This window comes from Otolemur garnettii, unplaced genomic scaffold, assembly GCF_000181295.1.
Source record: "Otolemur garnettii isolate 467f Iridium unplaced genomic scaffold, OtoGar3 scaffold00100, whole genome shotgun sequence".
Lineage (NCBI taxonomy): Eukaryota > Metazoa > Chordata > Mammalia > Primates > Galagidae > Otolemur > Otolemur garnettii.
Genome location: NW_003852495.1, coordinates 7461706 through 7479035, shown reverse-complemented (window position 1 = coordinate 7479035; position 17330 = coordinate 7461706). Strand labels below are relative to the sequence as shown.

Genomic DNA, 17330 nt, shown 5'->3' with positions numbered 1-17330 from the left:
CTTGAGGCTCTGTCTCAAAAAAAAAAAAAAAAAAAAGAAAGAAAAAGAAAAAGAGAAAAGGATTTAGGGAGAAAAAAGCCAATAAGATAGCAACCATATGGCCAAATATATCAGGAGCTACAATAAATACCAGTGGAATAAATTCTGCTATTCAAGACCAGAGACTCTCACATTGGATTAAAAATTGAGTCCACAGGGGACACTGATTCATCCATTTACTACTCTGGGTGAGGCAGTGTTCCTGGTGGTGAAATGTCTCCTTGATACCGTATGTTCCCTGAATCACCCATCTTCCTCCCTTCTAGGTCCCCTGCCCAGAGAAGGCCCCACCAGCCACCTCGTCCTCCAAGCTGGATTCTTAGACATCATCTCAGTCTCCTCTCTGCCTTCCCCTAGTCAGTCCCAAGTCCTGCCCTCAGCCTCCAGCAGGACCCCCAAAGGCACTGCTCGCTACCTGTTCACTGTTTTTGAGAAGATACCATCATCTCTTACCCTGAAAGTTATTTTCTTCTCTTCCATCATAGTGGGTACTAATCATACTTCCCTTTTCCTGCACTTAGCATCTGTGCAGCTCTGTTGGTTATATTTAGACTCAGGGATCATCTCACCAACTCCCTAAACTTCTATTTCAATTATAAGGAGAATCAGGCTTGGTGAGGTTAAGCTTTTGGCCCAAGGTGGCAGAGATCCCCAGGGTTGGAGGCAGGACTCAAACCTAGGTCATCTGTCAGCTAAAACTGAAGCTCCTGACCAGTATGCTATACTGACCATCAACCTGGGTCCAGAGCAGACAAGGACGAATTCCACACTCTGGGCTTCTAGAGAAGGGAGATAAGGCTGGGAAGGGGATGAAAGAGGAGCCTACGAACACCTAAGTTAGATCACAGCCCTTCTTTCCCTAAAGATAAAAGCCAGAGTCCTCACTATGGCCCACAAAGCCCCACATGATCCATACTCCAACCTGACATCACCTCACCTCCCAACCTGCCCTGCTTCAGCTACAATGCCCTTGATGGTTCCAGAATACACCTGAAAACACTCCTACCTCAGGGCCTCTGCACTGGCTGTTCCCTCTGCCTGGTATACTCTTCCTGAGGCCCACATGGTTCTCTCTTCGGGATTTTGCTCATGTGGCCCCTTTTCAGTGAGGGTTCCCTGAGCACACTCAAAGATCCAATCTCCCCTCAGTCCCAATCCTGCCTCTCCCTGCTTTTTCTCCACAGAACTTACCCCATCTGAAAAACTAGACATGTTACTCAGTCCCCTTTTTCAATTTCCGCTTTTCCTCATCAGGAATGTCAGTTCCAGAATGGCGGCTCTCTACCTGTTTTTCCCTGCTGTGTCCCTGGTACCTAGAACAGAACTGGCATGTGAGGACACCTGAAAAACGTTTGTTCAGTACCTGAATGTACCCTTCCCCACACCCACAGGAAGGGACAGATGTTTTTGAAGAGCAAAGGACTTTGTAGGCCAGAGCAGCAGGGGCCTGTCCAGACTCATGGAGCAGAGCACCCCCAACCCAAGCACCCCAACCTGGCCCCACAGAGATAGGTCCTACCACTGTCATAAATTAAATTTATTTTCCAAAAAACATAGTTCTTGGTATTGAATGGTAGATGGACCTAGGACATTAGGAACCTCAGGAACAGGGGATGGCTCTCACCCCACCTGGCTTGGGTGCTAGGTCCCAAGGGAAAGCTTCAATCTAACTCCCCAGCGATTACCAATGGCATCAGCATCTAATGGAAGAACCTCCCTACCCCACCCCTGCCAGCAGTCCCACTTCACTTCTTCTTCTTCTTGTGGCCCCGATACTGGCGACCTGTCTTCTGCCTACCTCCATCTTCTCTTCGGTCTCGCCAGGTGGGCATGGGAGCCTCCAGCTCATTTGGGCGGCCCCCCCGATCTGGCACATTGCCCATAAGCACCTGAGAGTTGATTAGACTTGTATTTTAGAAGGAAAAAAAGATCTTGGACAAGGGGGCCAGAAAGCAAAGAGACCAGCATGAGGTTGGAGAAGGAAGGGCAGATGTTGGCTATTTGGGTACAGTGGCTGGGGGAGAGGGGATTGGACTGGTGGAAGATACAAGCATGAAGTTTTCAAACTTGGGTTCCAGGGACCTCAGCAAGAGGGAAATAAAGAGCAGGGTGATGGCAGAGGTTCAAGTGCCCAACCAGCATTAATGAGAGTGCCCCAACTTCTTTTTTATATATGGGGCTTTGACCATTTCCTGCAAACCAGTGTTTTTTCCTAAATAGCCATCATTTGGGAATCACCTATATTAGTTCCATACTATATTTCCTTTTTTTCATCCTATATTTCCTTAAAGCAAGTATCTTCTTTCTTAAATTTTGCCTTTCTCTTTGCTGTGCTAAATTTTATTCCCTCATACTCACTCATAGAAGTATATGACTACTCAGAGAGGTATGAGGCTAGAAACCTAATCATTTAAACATAAGGTTTTTTTTTTTTTTTGTAGAGACAGAGTCTCACTTTATTGCCCTTGGTAGAGTGTCAAGGCATCACACAGCTCACAGCAACCTCCAACTCCTGGGCTTAGGCGATTCTCCTGCCTCAGCCTCCCAAGCTGCTGGGACCACAGGCACCCGCCACAACACCTGGCTATTTTTTGTTGCAGTTTGGCTGGGGTCAGGTTTGAACCTGCCACCTTTGGTGTATGGGGCTGGCGCCCTACTTACTGAGCCACAGGTGCCGCCCAGTATTTCTGTTTTTTTAAATGGTTTCAAAACAAACAATATAATAGATACGGTGAGGTAGTGGGGAAGGTCTTAAGCTGGAGAAGAGGGCAAGGGCTCAGTAAATAGCTGGATTTTGTTTCCAAATCACTGGGGAAGCATGGAAGGATTTTGAACTAGGAGTTCAAGGTTAAATTTCTGTGTGAACAAGTTCCTTCTAGCTGCCATGTCAAGTGGGTAGATTAGAGGTGGTTGAGTCCAAAGGTCAGGAACCCAAGTGGGAGAGGACAAGCTTGGATGGGGGCAAAGGCTGAAGGGCCAATTTGAAGGCCAAGGATGTCAGGGCCCTTCCTCACCCCAGGTGCCCACCTTGTTGATAGCACAGCAGGTCCCTTGGCGGGCAGCCATGCTGGTAGCTGGGACAAGACGAGACAGGTCAGCTCGGGCAGCCAGGACATGTGCAATGGAGACATCTGATTCTGGGGTCAGAATCTCTTGAATTGGGATCAGCACTGCCCTCATGGCCTCTCCTTGAGCCTGGTGGGGGGAGGGGTAGCATGGAGAAGGTGCCCAAGAGACCTCCTCCTCAAGTAAGATCTCTCATCTTGGAACCATCTCTTCCCCACTCAGAGGCTCAATGCCTACATCTCTAAAGAAGGGGTGTGGCTGTGAAGACACTCCCAGCTCAGAGCTGGAGATTCTCCACACTCTGAGAGCCCTGAGATCCTAGAAGCCCCCAAACTCACACAACTGTAAAATTGCCTATGTCTAAGAACCTCCAAGAGTGTGATATTTCTGACCATTATTCCTTCTCTCCCGAAGCTGCAGCCCCCACAACTGGCCCTTGCTGCTCCTGCCAAGGTCCTTTGCCCACACCTCTGCCCGATCGCTCCAGTGGAAAGCAGATGTTGTAAGGTCAAGGCGCTTGAGAAGAAGGCAGCGGCGGCAGTAGTACTGATCTTTCAGCCTTTGGGACAGAGACTCCAATGCTTCCTGGGAGAAAAAGTCTTTGTCATGCCAGCAGTCCCTCTCACTCCCATCTCTGGATGAGGACACTGTTCACAAACAGCCACACACAGTCTTACCCATCTGGGTGCATCTAGCAAATAGCTGAGGAGAGGCTGCATGGACCCTGGTGGTAAGGAAGGCAGCACTTCTGAGATCTGATGGGAGAAGAAGTCAGAGGCTAACTGGGGCAGAAACAGGATGGACTCCTCCATGGACTCCAGTTCCCTGTGGACTCCAGTTCTCCTCCACCCTCAGGACCAGGCAATGGGAAAAAAGAATGGCGCTCTCATAGAAAAACATGCCAGGGGTTGGGGCATTCCTGCCAGGCTCCTTTGGAGACAGGATACTTCCCCCACCCCTTCCTAGGACATTGGTGTAGCCCGGGTCGGGAAGGGGCTCTAACCCTTTACCTTAGCATGCAGCTCCTGCAGTAGTTGGCTAGCAGTGGTCCCCGGTGTAGGTCTGGGCAGCCCCAGGGCTTGGAGGGTAAGGTTCAGTTCCCGGAAGATGCCAGCTGTTTCCTCTGTCCCTTCCCCAGGGGAAGGCACAGGGCTGGGATCCCGTGAGGAGTGCAGGCGCAAAAGGCGGGCAGCCTGGAGCTCCGAGCACAGAAAACCTAAAAGTAGGAAAAGGGAGTGGTGCAATCAAGGGCTGTTCCTCTATCCACCAAAACCTCCACCTTCTATTCCGGCTCACCTAGAACCCCGGCTCCACCTTCAGAATAAGCCCCACCTCGACATTCTGTCCCCTCCTCAGAATGCAACTCCCGCTCACCTGACTGCCTCCTAACCCAAACCAATTGAGCTTCCCAGAAAAATTCTGACCCCGCCCATCTCAGCCGTAAGCCTGCCCTAAAATTCCGACTCCGCCCACCTGGGAACCTTGGCTCTCCCACAATACTCTACCCTCTCTAATGGCCATAGCCTCGCCCACTTAAGTAGCGCAGCCGCCCCCCACCCCGGGCTCACGCAGCAGGCGCAGGCCCGCGTCCGGCTTCCGTAGCGCAACCGCGCAGTCTCCGTCACTGAGCGCGCGATCCGGGCAGTGTAACTCCCGCAGCAGGCCAGCCAACTGTCGCAGAAATTTCTCCTCTGCGTCTGGGCCTGCGGCAGGCGGGGCGTCAGGGCGCGGCGGAGCCTGCAACTCCACCCCTCCTGCCCCATACGTACCGTTGCCGGCGCTAAGCACCTCGGCGCCCTTCTTTCGCTGCTGCTCCAGGGCGCCCAGAGTCGCCAGCTCTGCCGCTAGCCGCGCGCAGAGAGCCCTGAAGTCTGGGCACGAGGTGCCCCGCGACACCGCCCCGGGGAAACCCGCATACCTGCGGCGGGGTCGAGGCAGTGGGAGGGGTCGGGTAGGTCAGCTGGAATCCCTCTCCCTCCGCGTTCTGAGGGCAAACTTGCCCTTCCTGCACCCACCAACCACACCACACACCCTCTTACCCCAAGGCCAGCAGGTCCCGGGCCACGGCGGCCCCCTCCCGCGCTCCCGCTTCCGCCCCCTCCATGAAAGCGTCGCCTCTGCGCCGGGTGCGCGCCCCCTGCCGGCCGCTGGCGGACTCCGCCTCTGGAGCGCCGCGCGCACCCGTACCTTGGCTGTGTAGTGTAGAGACACCGACCAATCAGCCTCTCTCGCGAAGAGGCTTCCCGCGCTCCAATTGGCACTGGCTGAAGCAGAGCCCGCCCCCGGCCCGCTAACACCACCCTTCGGTTAACCTGTCTGGGCTCTGGGAACACCCCCTGGTCCTGTAAATTTCAGAGCGCACACTCAGGTTCCTGCTGTCACAGACAAGCTATCGAGGGTCGCTACTGTGGCATAAAACCAATTTAAGTTCCCTTTTCTTCAGCCTCTCTCAGTTGCCTTTTTTTTTTTTGAGACAGTCTCACTTCGTCACCCTCACTAGATGCTATGACGTCATAGCTCACGGCAACCTCAAACTCTTGGAACTCAAACAATCCTCTCGCCTCAGTCTCCCGAATAGCTGGGACTACAGGCACCTGCCACTATGCCCTCCCGGCTATTTTCTTTTTAGACATGGGGTCTCGCTCTTGATCAGGCTGGTCTGGAACTTGTGAGCTCCAGCAATCTATCTGCTTGGCCTTCAGGATCGCATGCCTTCTGCTTTTAAAACACCTGAGACCAAGTGTTGTTCACCAAACTCCGCTCTAAATCCAGAAATTCGCTTTCTTTTTTCTGTCACAGGGTTGGGATTGTGTTCAGGGTACCCGGGAATCCCGGCTCATCTCTTTCACCCATCCCCCACCAGAGCTAGGCCCTTCTTGAGTACATTGTGCCCGTTAGGGCTTCAGGCCTCTCCCTTCCGAGGCCTTGGAGTGAGCAGGTACAATACACCATAATTATTAAGAGATTGCGCCCTAGCAGTCAGGCAAACAAGGGTTAGGGTTTGGCTCCCCCTACTCACCAGCTGTGTTCCTGCCAAATTGTTTCCCATCTGTATAATTGGGATAATAGTACCTACGTCTTAAGAGTTGTGAGGATTAAAATCTTTGTATGCAAAAAGTGCTTAGACATATAGGGAGTACTCAATTAAGAATAACAACTAATATATTAAGCTTTTTTTTTTTTTTTTGAGACAGAGTCTCAGTCTGTAGCCCTGGGTAGAGTGCTGTGGCATCATGGGTCACAGCAGCCTTAAACTCTTGGGCTCAGGAGATCCTCCTGCCTCAGCCTCCTGAGTAGCTGGGACTACATGCACTTTCCACGATGCCCAACTAGCATGTTAAGCATTTAATGTGTGCTATTAGTCTAGGAATCCTATCCCCATTTTACAGAGAAGAAAACTGAGGTTCAAAGTGGATAAGTCACAGAGTAGTGGTGCCAAGACTCAAAGGTCTAATTCCAGATTCCATGCTCTTTAAGCACTAAACCCATTTCTGCTCTTATTACTGCTACTGCTTTTGTTGCTGTTGTTAACAAATGTTCCAGATCTAATCTCTTCCTAGACTGAGAGCCTCAAGGAAAAATAGGCTCCAGAATTTGTTCCTTGGGGGCTCTGCCTGCCTTTAATCTAGTGTTTCCATAGTCCTGCTTACTGGAAGGCAGGGCACTCAGGGAACCATTTTATGACCTCAATAAAACATTTAAAATTACTCAGGGTCAACAACTGTTGGGAGCTACATTTTTTTAAAAAATTGTTCAGGCCAAAAAGTTGGACTTATAACCTTGACTTCTCTGATTACATGGAACTCACATAGAAATATGTACACTCTACCTTCAAAATAGATCCAGTATCTGCCCACTTCTCTCCCACTCCGCTGCCCTCACTCTGGTCCTGTCCACGACTGTCTTGCCATGGACAATCACAGCAGCCTCCTCACCCTCAGCCTGCTCCCACCCCATCTGTCTGTTGCTCACATTAGCAAAGAAATATGAATCAGCTCACATCCCTTCTATACTTGGGTCCTACCAGTGGCTCCATCTCACTTGGGGTAAAAACCAAAGTCCATACAATGGCTTGCAAGGCCCCACAGATCTGCCATCATCTCCTAGTACGCTCCTTCCTTTCTCCTGCTGGACACTCAATCTTCCCCAGTGTTCCTCAGATTTACCGGACACTTCTGCCTCAGGGCCTTGCACTGGCTGTTCCTTTACTTGGCATGTTCTTCCCTGCTGACATTCATGGGACTCCCTCCTTCCTTCAGGCCTCTGTTCAACTCCTGTGTAAGTCTTAATCTGACCATCCCATTCCCACTTTATTTTTTCTTTATAGTTTATATCATTTCTAGCATATTAAGTCATTGGCTTATTGTCTCCCCCACTACAAAACTCATAAGCTCTTTGTGGAAAGGGATTTTTATCTGTTCTTCTCACTAATTTACCCCAGTGCCTAAAACAGGGCTTGGCACATTATGGGTGTTTGTTTTGGGGGGTTGTTTGTTTGTTTTCAGACAGTCTCACTCTGCTGAGTGCTGTGACCTCAAACTCTTGGCCTTCAGCAATCCTCATGCCTCAGCCTCTGGAGTAGCTGGGGCTACAGGTGTCCACCACAATGCCTGGCTAGTTTTTTTATGTTTAGTAGAGACAGGGCCCCACTCTTGCTCAAGCTGGTTTTGAACTCAAGCTCAAACAGTCTACCCACCTCAGCCTCCCAGCCTGGCCTACATTATGGGTGTTAAATAAATGTGCTTGTTGGGGGACTATAAAACTTAGAGGGTCTGCCTGGGACTAAAGGATGTGGAGGGAAAGGAGGATTTAGGCAGGAGTCTGGTTTGGCAGTTCAAAAAGTGAGTAGATGGGGCACGCCACTGCAAATAAATAACACAGGCTGAGACTTTGTCACAGACATTTCTTGGAGCAGATGTCATGCCCCCTCCCCCAATGACAAGGCTGGATCTTTGGCCCCCATTCTCCCCCACCACTTCAGCCTGTACTGACATGGACAATATTGAAGTCACAGACTGACTTGGAATCAAATCAGGAAGATAAATATTGGGGTGCCTCCCCCAAGTCTGGGGGCCAAGCATCCAATCCGAGGGGCAAGCAGCTGGGAAATTGGGCCTGGGGGCTCCAGGGTCTGAGGTCTTCCTGGTTCCCAGGGTCAGCCCACAATGCACCCCTGAGTTGGGGGGCAATGAAGGGTAATCATGGATCAGAGGTGGGTACCAGCAGGGAGCAGGACTAGGAGACCTGGGAGAGGCGCTGCTGGGAGGTGGTGGCTTAGGGAACCTTTCCCCGGTCCCCACCGCTTCATCTGCAGTCCCACAGCACCTTACAGCACTCTGCCCCCCCCGTCCCACCCCTCCCCAAAACGAGGTAGGTTAAGAATGGAGCTTCCCCCCCACCACGGAAGGGGGGAGAACGAGGCACAGAGAAGGGGAGGGGGACCCAGGCTGCCCCAGCCCCTAGTCCCTCCGCCCTCAGCTCTGATGGGTCTGACAGTGATGAGAGCTGGGCAGAGTGGGGATGGGAGGGATATCCCACCCCCTTTTCTCTCACCCATCCCAGGGTCTGGTTGGGAGAGCTGAATCTCACAGGTTCCGGATGTAATAAATAGTTAATAATTTAAAGGAAGTGACAGAGAACCTATCCATTGAACCCCTACAAAGCCATCCAAGTCTGGGTGATGAGGAAAGGAAAGTGCACTGTTTCCAAATGAGGCCAGATGCAGGTCCCAAGTCCAAACATTGAGACTGTCTTGCTCCAAGACCTTGAAGCTCCCACCCCATACAGGACACCAGATCTTAGTTACACTGGAAGTCCCATTCCACTTAGGGAAAAGTGTGGCATCCCAGATGAAAAGTGGCATGCCCCGATGAAAAGTCCCACAGGGCCATGAAACAGGATGTCAAACTTTCGCAAACAACTTCCCACTTTGAGATGGAAGGGAAGGAGTTGAAAGAGAGGCAGAATATAAAAGGAGGGCCTGGGGGTGGGGTGGGGGTTGGGCTCAAGGTTGGACATAGAGGTTTGGAAGACTGGGCATTGGGGGAGGGGGTCCCAACAGAGCCATAACTAGGTGGGGTTGTGCACCCTCCTACTGAGGGCCCCACTGGGCCAGCAGACTGCAATGTGAGTTCCAGCCTCACTCAACACCTGGGCTGTTGCCTTTGCTTAGTGAACAGCACACACAATCATCTGTGGCAATGCTGGGCCCTAGAGTGGGGGAGCTCAAGGGTGGTCTAAAATCCAAGAATATGAGTTCAAAATAGTGGATAAAGGGGTAATTCTGAGGATTGCTGAGAGGCTTGGGCTGGGATCCTGGGAACCAGAATTTGAGAGTCAGGGACCTTGGGGTCTCAGGGGCCAACAGACACCAGGATTCAAGGGACAGCTGGTCTCAGGATACACACAAGTAGCCTGGAGAATCAGGGATAGAGTAGTTTGAGTCAAAGAAATCTGGGGTCTGAGAGTGCTAGGGTTCTGTGGCACCTCAAATCTGAATGTCTCTGCTATGGAAGGACTAAGGTCTTGGATCAGTAACAATTCCAACATTGTGGGGGCTTGAGCCCTGCATCTTGGGGATGGATGGCACCTTGGGATCTTGAGTACAGTGCACCTTAGGGTCATTCAAGGGCTGAGGGCCATGGGGCCAGAGGTCTGGGTTGCCATGGCCATCCCATCTTCTGAGAGCTGAACCCCCAGACTTCAGGGAATAGGGGTTCTGTGGGTAGAAGGAAGCTGAAGATTCCAAGACGTTTGGGTCTCAAAATCCAAGTCCAAATGGGACTGGAAGAGGGCCCTTTGAAGACTTGAGACCAGTATCTTGGGCCCTGAGGTGTTGGTGGCCTTCAGTCATACATCTGAAGCACCAGGCACCTCCAAGTCCTAAATATGAAATCCAAAGCTCCTGAGAAGACTGTCTTGGGATTGGTGAGTCTACTGAGTTATTTGATCCCTGGCTCCTAGAGTATCTTGGTGTCTGATATCTGTATCTGGGGGGCTCTAGCATGAGTCTCCCACGTCATTTTGGTCAGAGATTATCTCATGTTTGAGCATATCCAAGGGCTCAGTGCATCTTGAGTCTGGGGTCTCACAGCATTTGAGAGTTACCTAGACATTTTATATCTCAGTGTTCCTGAATCTGAGGCCAGGTTTTGGCGGGGGTGGGCGGTGTCTATGGGCACTCAGTAGTGGATAGACTTGGGGCCAGTATCTGGCAATCTAGAACATAATGGAATCTCAAGCCCAGGAGGGTTTGGTGTCTCAATTCCTGGGGCTACAAAAACATCTCAGATGTGGGTGTACCAGGTCTAAGAACATTCAGGGACCATTTGGGGGTAATTCTGGGTCCTACAGTCTCAAGATCTGAGAGTAATTGTATCAGGCAGGGTTAGGTATTGGCAACTCCTAATTCTGGGGCTGTAATCTGAGGATCATAGTGCCAGGCATGACCATGATCTGAGTTGGTAATTTGAACATGAAATTAGGCTTCAAGGCTCTGCGTCTCTCAGGAAACTGTATGCTCCTGGTTCTACTGAGGTGCAGAGTCTGGGAATGCCTGGGGCGTCCTTCCAGGTGGGGGGGATGGGGAACGCCAGAACTCAGGATGCCTAGGACCTCTCGGATAATCCCAGTGAAGCTGGGTGTGGGGTCTCTCAGTCCTAGGTTTGGGATCCAGATTCCAGGTCTGGGATCTTTCAATCCAAACGCTAACTCCAAGTTCCAGATGTGCCTAGGTTTGGGTTTTAGGTCCGAATGGAGACAGGAGTCCTGGACCCTCAATTTTGGGTCCTCGATCTGGCTACGGGACCCACCAGGCTGTCCTCACCGTGCAGCCTCCTCGTGGCGACCTCCGCAGCCGGCGCAGCCACATCGCGCCGCGACCCAGTGGCACGCGCGCAGGGGCGCGTAGCAGCAGAGGCAGGGCACCGCCAGGGAGAGCACGGCCAGCGCGGCCCAGCGCGCTGCGGGGCGCGGGTGGCCGGGCTCACAGGCGCATGGGTCCGAGAAGTCACCCTCGGCGTCCGACAGGCAGTGGTAGAGTAAGCTCTCGGCACACCACAGGCAGCTGAGACGGCGCACCAATATACGACCCGGGTCCGGGGCCTCTGCACAGCGGCCGCCACGCCCGTCAGCTCGGCGGCGAAACAGCGCACGGCAATGAACGCAGCGCGCCGCCTCCTCCGCCTCCGGGGAGGCCTTGGCCGGCGCAGGGGCGGGGCCAGGCCCGGGGGGTGGGCGAGCTGGGGGCGCTGGAGGCGCAGCATCTGTCAGAGGGGCAGGTGGTGCCGCTGGAGACCCCAAGGCTGCACCCCTTAACGAGCCCGTCTTGGCGAAGCGCACGACGCAGGTCGACAAGGCGAGGGGCGCGGTAGGCCCAGAGCGTCGGTAATCCTCATACCCGCGGCCGCCCCAGCCCGGGCCCCCTGCCCCAGCCAGGGCTTCTGAGGGGTCCGGAATCCCCGTGAACGGTAGAAGAGGAGGGTAGGTCTGGGGGACGAAAGGACAAGGAGACCAGTTTAGCAGGTGTCTGTGACTCACTCACCACCCACCAGAATCCATGCCAGTCTCAGAAGACCAAGGATCTGTCCTCTATCCCACACCTTAAGGACCCAGAGGCTTAAGGCTCCAAGTCTTCACTCAAGATCCAAGAGTCCCTATCTTCAGATCTAGGAGTTCTGAACCCCAGTCTGGTTCCTGGGTTCCTTTCATACCCTTAGGCACTGAGCCTTTCCACTCCGCACTCCCACCCCCATGAATTAATTAAACAGTGTGCAGGACTACTCCCATGGGTACCAGCATCTTCTAATATACTCGGACAATTGTCCAAATCGTCCCCCAAACCCCTCTGGAATTCAGAACTCCGTAATTCTCCAAGAGCGCAGGGAACACAACGCTCCGAGAAACCCAGGCTTCCAAGACTCTTCCTAGTTCCCCACCACACATCCTCATCTCTTTCCCCCTCCTTCCCAGCTGAGTAGTTAGGTCAGCCATCCCCTGGGATCTGTGTTTCTGGCCCCCCACAGGCCCTCCCATCCCCTTTAGGACCCCAGCGCCCAGCCCCTTTCCATCCCGAAACCAGACTTCCGCTAGGGGGCAGAGGTCGAACCTGAGCGGAGGAGCGGCGGCGCTGCGGCGACGTGGCGGGTCCGAAACCAGAAGCCGACTCCATCGTGATAATGGGGGCGGTGGCGGTGGGAGGCGTCTCCTGGCGGCTGTGATTGGAGGAGGAGTCGCTGTCCACGTGAGACTGGGGGAGATTAGCGGCCTCAGTGCAGGGACCCGTCCTTCCCCCAGCCGAAGCCCTCACACAGACCCCCTCCCATTGACAGCAAGGGCTCTGTGGCCAGGCAGGCCTGGGTTCAAACCCAGATGTGCCATTGACAGGTTGTGTGACCTCTGGCCAGTGAGTTCACCTCTTTGAGCCTGTCTTCTCTGTAAAATGGGGATCATAACAGTACTTATTCATGAGGATGTCATTAGGCCTTACTTTAAAGGGCATAGCACATGCCAGAAGTACAGAGGAGCTAGGAATGGTTACTGTTATCATTATGAGATCCCTCTTACCTGCTCAGCTCACCAACCTACAGAATATGAAATCATCTTCTTCCTTCCCAGAACCCCTCTCCCTTGGGCCAGCCAGCCGCCTCCTTGCTTGGTGCCCACCACCACACTTTGACTGGGGACAGTTCCACCACCTGGAGTCCTCTCCTTCCTATGCAAACCAAGTTCTGTCCTGAAATGAGCTGAAGCATCACTTCTCCAGACCCTTAGTTTCCTTTCCTTTCCCTTTTAGTTTCCTTTTGTAACTACCTCATCTTTTCCCCATCATCAATATACATTCATTGAAGACCCATGACAAGCCAGACCATTGTTCAAGATGAAGCATGGAAAGCAAAGCATCTTTCCTAAGTAAGGGCTCAGTAGATGAGAACTGTCTGTGGAACTGTTGTGGCCTCCATCCATCTCCCATTACCCTGGAATTTCCCCTCTTTCTGCCTAGAAAATCAGTTTTGTTCCTTCAGATGTTCTCAGCAACTCCCACTGTTGCCAGCAAGTGCCAAACAGGATCCAACATGATGTGCATTCATTCATTCAAGTTATTCAACACATATTTACTGTATCCTTACTGTGTGTGTGTCAGGCACTGTTTCAGGCACTGGAGTTGCAGCAAGAAACCAACAAAACATCCTTGCCTTCCTGGAGCTGACATTCTAGCATAGAAGATGGACAGTAAACTAAGAGATAAGAAAGTTGTCTTTTCAGAAAGGAAATGAGAAAAATATCTGAGAAGACAAAGAAAAAAATAGAACTGGACAAGGAGCATTGAGAGATTGCAATTTTACATAAATTACCCATAGACAGCCTCACTAAGAAGGTGATATTTGTGTAAAGCCCTGAAAGAAATAAGGAGATGAACCATATGGAAATTGGGGAAGAATGTTCCAGACAACAGACAGTGCAAAGGTCCTCAGACAGGATGTGGCTGCCCTGTTGGAGTAAGAGAGAGGAAGGCAATGTGGCTGGAGCAGAGTGAGTGAGCAGGAGATTAACACCGGGCCAGATGGCATGGGACCTTATGTGCCACTGTAAGGACTTTGTCCTTTATCCTGAGTGAACTGGAGCCCTGGGAGAGTTCTAAGTGGAGGAGGGGCATGACCTGATTCACTCATCAATAGGGTCCCCCTGGCTATGGGTGAGGAAGACACTAGGGGGACAGGACGGAGGAAACTGACAATGAGAAGCTGTTGAGACATTCCAGGGGGAGGTGAGATTGGACAATACCAGGTTAGAAGCAGCTTGTGATCATTTTGAAAGTAGAGCCAATATTGACTGGCTGAAAGATTAGATAAGAAACATAAAAAAAATAAGATGAGTCAAAGATGACCCCAAGGTTTGTAGCCTGAGTAAATAGAATTGTCACTAACTTGTGCATACATTTACTTTTAATATTTATTCATTTTTGGCTCGGCGCCTGTGGCTCAAGCGGCTAAGGAGCCAGCCACATACACCTACGGTGGCGGGTTCGAATCCCCAGCCCGGGCCCGCCAAGCAACAATGATGGCTGCAACCAAAAAATGGCCGGGCGTTGTGGCGGGCGCCTGTGGTCCCAGCTACTTGGGAGGCTGAGGCAGGAGACTCGCTTGAGCCCAGGAGTTGGAGGTTGCTGTGAGCGTGATGCCATGGCACTCTACCCAGGGGGCCAGCTTGAGGCTCCGTCTCAAAAAAAAAAAATATTTATTCATTTTTATCACTTATCTTTTTTCATTTGTTTGTTTTTTAATTTTCATCTTTCCACATTAGAATGGAAGCTCCACGAGAAAAGGGAGATTTTGTTCATTCATATGTCCTGGATGCCTAAAACACTGCCTGCTACACAGAAGGTGTTCAGTAAGTACCTGGAATGAATGTGTGTGAATCAGGGCAGGACAGAAAAACTAGAGTGAGATTGAATCAACATTAATAGTCTGGGCTCAATTTTGTGTCCCCAGCATGTGGCATGGTACCTGCTACATGGTAGGTGCTTAAAAATGTTTGTAGAATAGGAACAAAACCCTTGCCCTCCCAGCAGAGAGCCATCTTGGAGACTCACCGTTAGAGGGCAGGGGGTCTCTGCGGTGTCCTGGGAAGGGGAGGAGGAGGAGGAGGAAGAGGAGGGGGTAAGTGAGCCTGGGGCAGAGAGAAAGGCACAGAGTGAGTTCCCTGGACTCAGCTTATCCTTCCCCCACCCCATAGCCCCCAGTGCCACAACCTATGCTGCTCACCTCGACCCAGTGTGGCCAGCGCAGCCAGCAGGCTCTTCTGGAACTCATCGGCCTCTGCAGGACTCTGAAACGTCAGCCCAAACTTGCAGTCACCCAGGCTCCAATGGTGGAAGATGGGGTTGACCTTGTTGTAAACCAAGCCTGGCCTTAGGGTACACTCCAAGGTCGTCTAAGGGGCAGGAGGGGGCAGAGTCAGACACCTTTATCCAGCCATGCCTATGACTTCCCTTCTAGCCCTAACCCCTCTTCCTACCCTGGCATCGCACAAACCTCATTTCCCAACCCTAGGTATATCCCTGAACCTTGATCAACACCCAGGACAACTCTCCAATTTTATTAAGCATACCTCTGATACACCAATATTTTTCCCAATTGATTCCTTGATTCCTATATTTTTTAATATGCTCCTTCTGATATTCTAGTCAGAAACTCAAATCTTATGGAATGCCTCAAAAATATCCCCCCTTTCTTTCTTTTTTTTTTTGAGACAGAGCCTCAAGCTGTCCCCCTGGGTAGAGTGCCGTGGCATTACAGCTCACAGCAACCTCCAACTCCTGGGCTCAAGCGAGTCTCCTGCCTCCGCCTCCCAAGTAGCTGGGACCACAGGCGCCCGCCACAACGCCCAGCTATTTTTTGGTTGCAGCTGTCATTGTTGTTTGGCGGGTCCAGGCTGGGGATTCGAACCCGCCACCTTAGGTGTATGTGGCTGGCGCCTTAGCTGGTTGAGCTATAGGCGCCAAGCCAATATCCCCCTTTTCAATAACTATCTGAATTGATAGTACCCCCAAACTTTATTGAACATCTCAAAATATTACTGTTAATCCCCATGTGATGCCCCAATAATCTCCTGAAATTTTACCCAAAATATTCATAGTAAATGTGCATGGACTCCCTCTCAGTTGATAGTCCACAGCCTGGATGTTCCCTCTTATCCTTGCCTAGCACTAGATTCCTTCTCATCATTTCAAATCCCCCCCACATCATTCTACCAACTCCTGCTCTGAAATGCAACCCTTCCCCCAAGCCTTTTTAAACAATCAAATCTTTCCAGTACATCCCCGGCTGAAATTCAAACATCCCCGTTAGTCCTGATGAACCCACATATAGAACTGTCAACTACAATGACACTTCCAAATGGACCCCCAACAAATGCTTCCATATACTTAGGGTAGACAGGGGCCAGCTAGTAAAGGGCCTCAGAGGTGAGGATCTCTGAGCAAGATGGAGCCCAGGGAAGGTTCTGAGCAAAGGAAGGAAATGATCTGAGTCAGGTGTTAGCAGTGCCCCTGGGGAACAGGCTGGGGCTTTAGGGGAGCAGCAGAAGCAGGGCAGGGGGCCCAGTAAGGAAGTTGCTCAGATAGTCTAGCGGGAGACTGCAGTGGACAGAACCTGCTTAATATCTCGAATATTCCTGAAATTCCCAACTCTTATGCATCAGACAGATATCCACTTCCAAACTCCATCCCACACCCCAGTTTGATTTCCAGGCTAGGAGACAACCTGACCTCTCCTCTGCATGCCCAGTCCCCTTCCTCTGCCTCCCCAGGGCCCCACCCTACCCCAATGTCCCAGGGTGGCTCACTTTCTGGTCCCGGAGGCGCTCCCCGTGGATGACGTAGTGCCCCTGGCGGGCCCCCCCCTCGGGCCTGGCCCCTCGGACCCGACATACGCTCACCTGGCTGAGGCCCCCGCCCCCCACAGGCAGCCAGCCCCCACTGGAGTCATCTCGGGCCATCACCACAGCTCGGACCCGCACCATGTACCTGAAGGGGGGTGCAACAGGGACGACACAGTCAGTGAACTCAAATCCTGCTCTCCTATTGAATGTTTCCCCAACCCTCATCTTGCTCCATCTTTATTACTGACATTTGGATCCAATGCACCCTAAGCTACCAATGCACACCTTTTCCCCCATGTCCACTTTCTTCCCTCACAGCTCCTTTCTTCCTCATGCCATCTCTTTTCCCCCAGGTCTACTTTCTTCCCCTCATCTACATTTTCTCTCCATACCCACTTTGCCCTCATCTTTCCATCTCCAACCCCATAGCCTTGGTTTTCCACTTCCCCTCCCCCTCCTGTGCATCCCCTATCAACCCTGTCTCCTTCCCTCTCAGCACATACCCACGGCCCCACCCAGCGTTCCCCCTCACAGCTGGGTGCCTGCGCATATGTATTTTCTCTGGGCCCATCAACTCAGCTCCAGTTCTTCCAACACTGCCTCCGCACCCTGTAGTCCAGGCCACAGGCTGGGTGAGAAACCCAGGCTCTTTTCCCCCCACCCCTTCCCGGATTTATGAATGAGACCGGATGCAAAGCTCACTGAGTCACCCAGCAACGGGAGATAGGCAGGGAACGGGGAGAGAACCAGAAATGGCCAGAAAGAGAGGCCGAGAGGGAGATGGAGGCAGAGGAAGTCAGGAAGGGCGACCGAAGGCACATCCAAAGAGCGTTTCATTCACAAAA

The 17330-nt window shown here is 51.9% G+C and overlaps 3 protein-coding genes across 3 annotated transcripts in view; 1 reads left to right on the top strand and 2 right to left on the bottom strand.

Moving 5' to 3' along the window:
- Positions 1 to 1557, top strand: part of RASGRP4 (RAS guanyl releasing protein 4) — a 16880-nt gene extending 15323 nt beyond the window's left edge. The window contains exon 17 of the mRNA XM_003796148.3: positions 306 to 1557. Within this exon, the coding sequence (XP_003796196.1) occupies positions 306 to 362 (57 nt within the window). The 3' untranslated portion in view covers positions 363 to 1557. The remainder of the gene's footprint in view (positions 1 to 305) is intronic.
- Positions 1556 to 5224, bottom strand: FAM98C (family with sequence similarity 98 member C). The gene is made up of 8 exons (XM_003796147.3): positions 5145 to 5224; positions 4875 to 5023; positions 4674 to 4808; positions 4116 to 4321; positions 3783 to 3860; positions 3574 to 3690; positions 3067 to 3234; positions 1556 to 1928 (listed from the first exon to the last, which is right to left on the bottom strand). Exons 1-8 carry the CDS (start codon positions 5207 to 5209, stop codon positions 1785 to 1787), a joined length of 1062 nt encoding a protein of 353 aa, XP_003796195.1. The 5' UTR covers positions 5210 to 5224; the 3' UTR covers positions 1556 to 1784.
- A 5616-nt stretch (positions 5225 to 10840) lies between these two features.
- On the bottom strand, positions 10841 to 16717 carry SPRED3 (sprouty related EVH1 domain containing 3). Its single transcript, XM_012809143.1, has 5 exons — positions 16450 to 16717; positions 14868 to 15036; positions 14696 to 14772; positions 12212 to 12352; positions 10841 to 11592 (listed from the first exon to the last, which is right to left on the bottom strand). Exons 1-5 carry the CDS (start codon positions 16708 to 16710, stop codon positions 10927 to 10929), a joined length of 1314 nt encoding a protein of 437 aa, XP_012664597.1. The 5' UTR covers positions 16711 to 16717; the 3' UTR covers positions 10841 to 10926.
- Between the last annotated feature and the right edge of the window lie 613 nt (positions 16718 to 17330).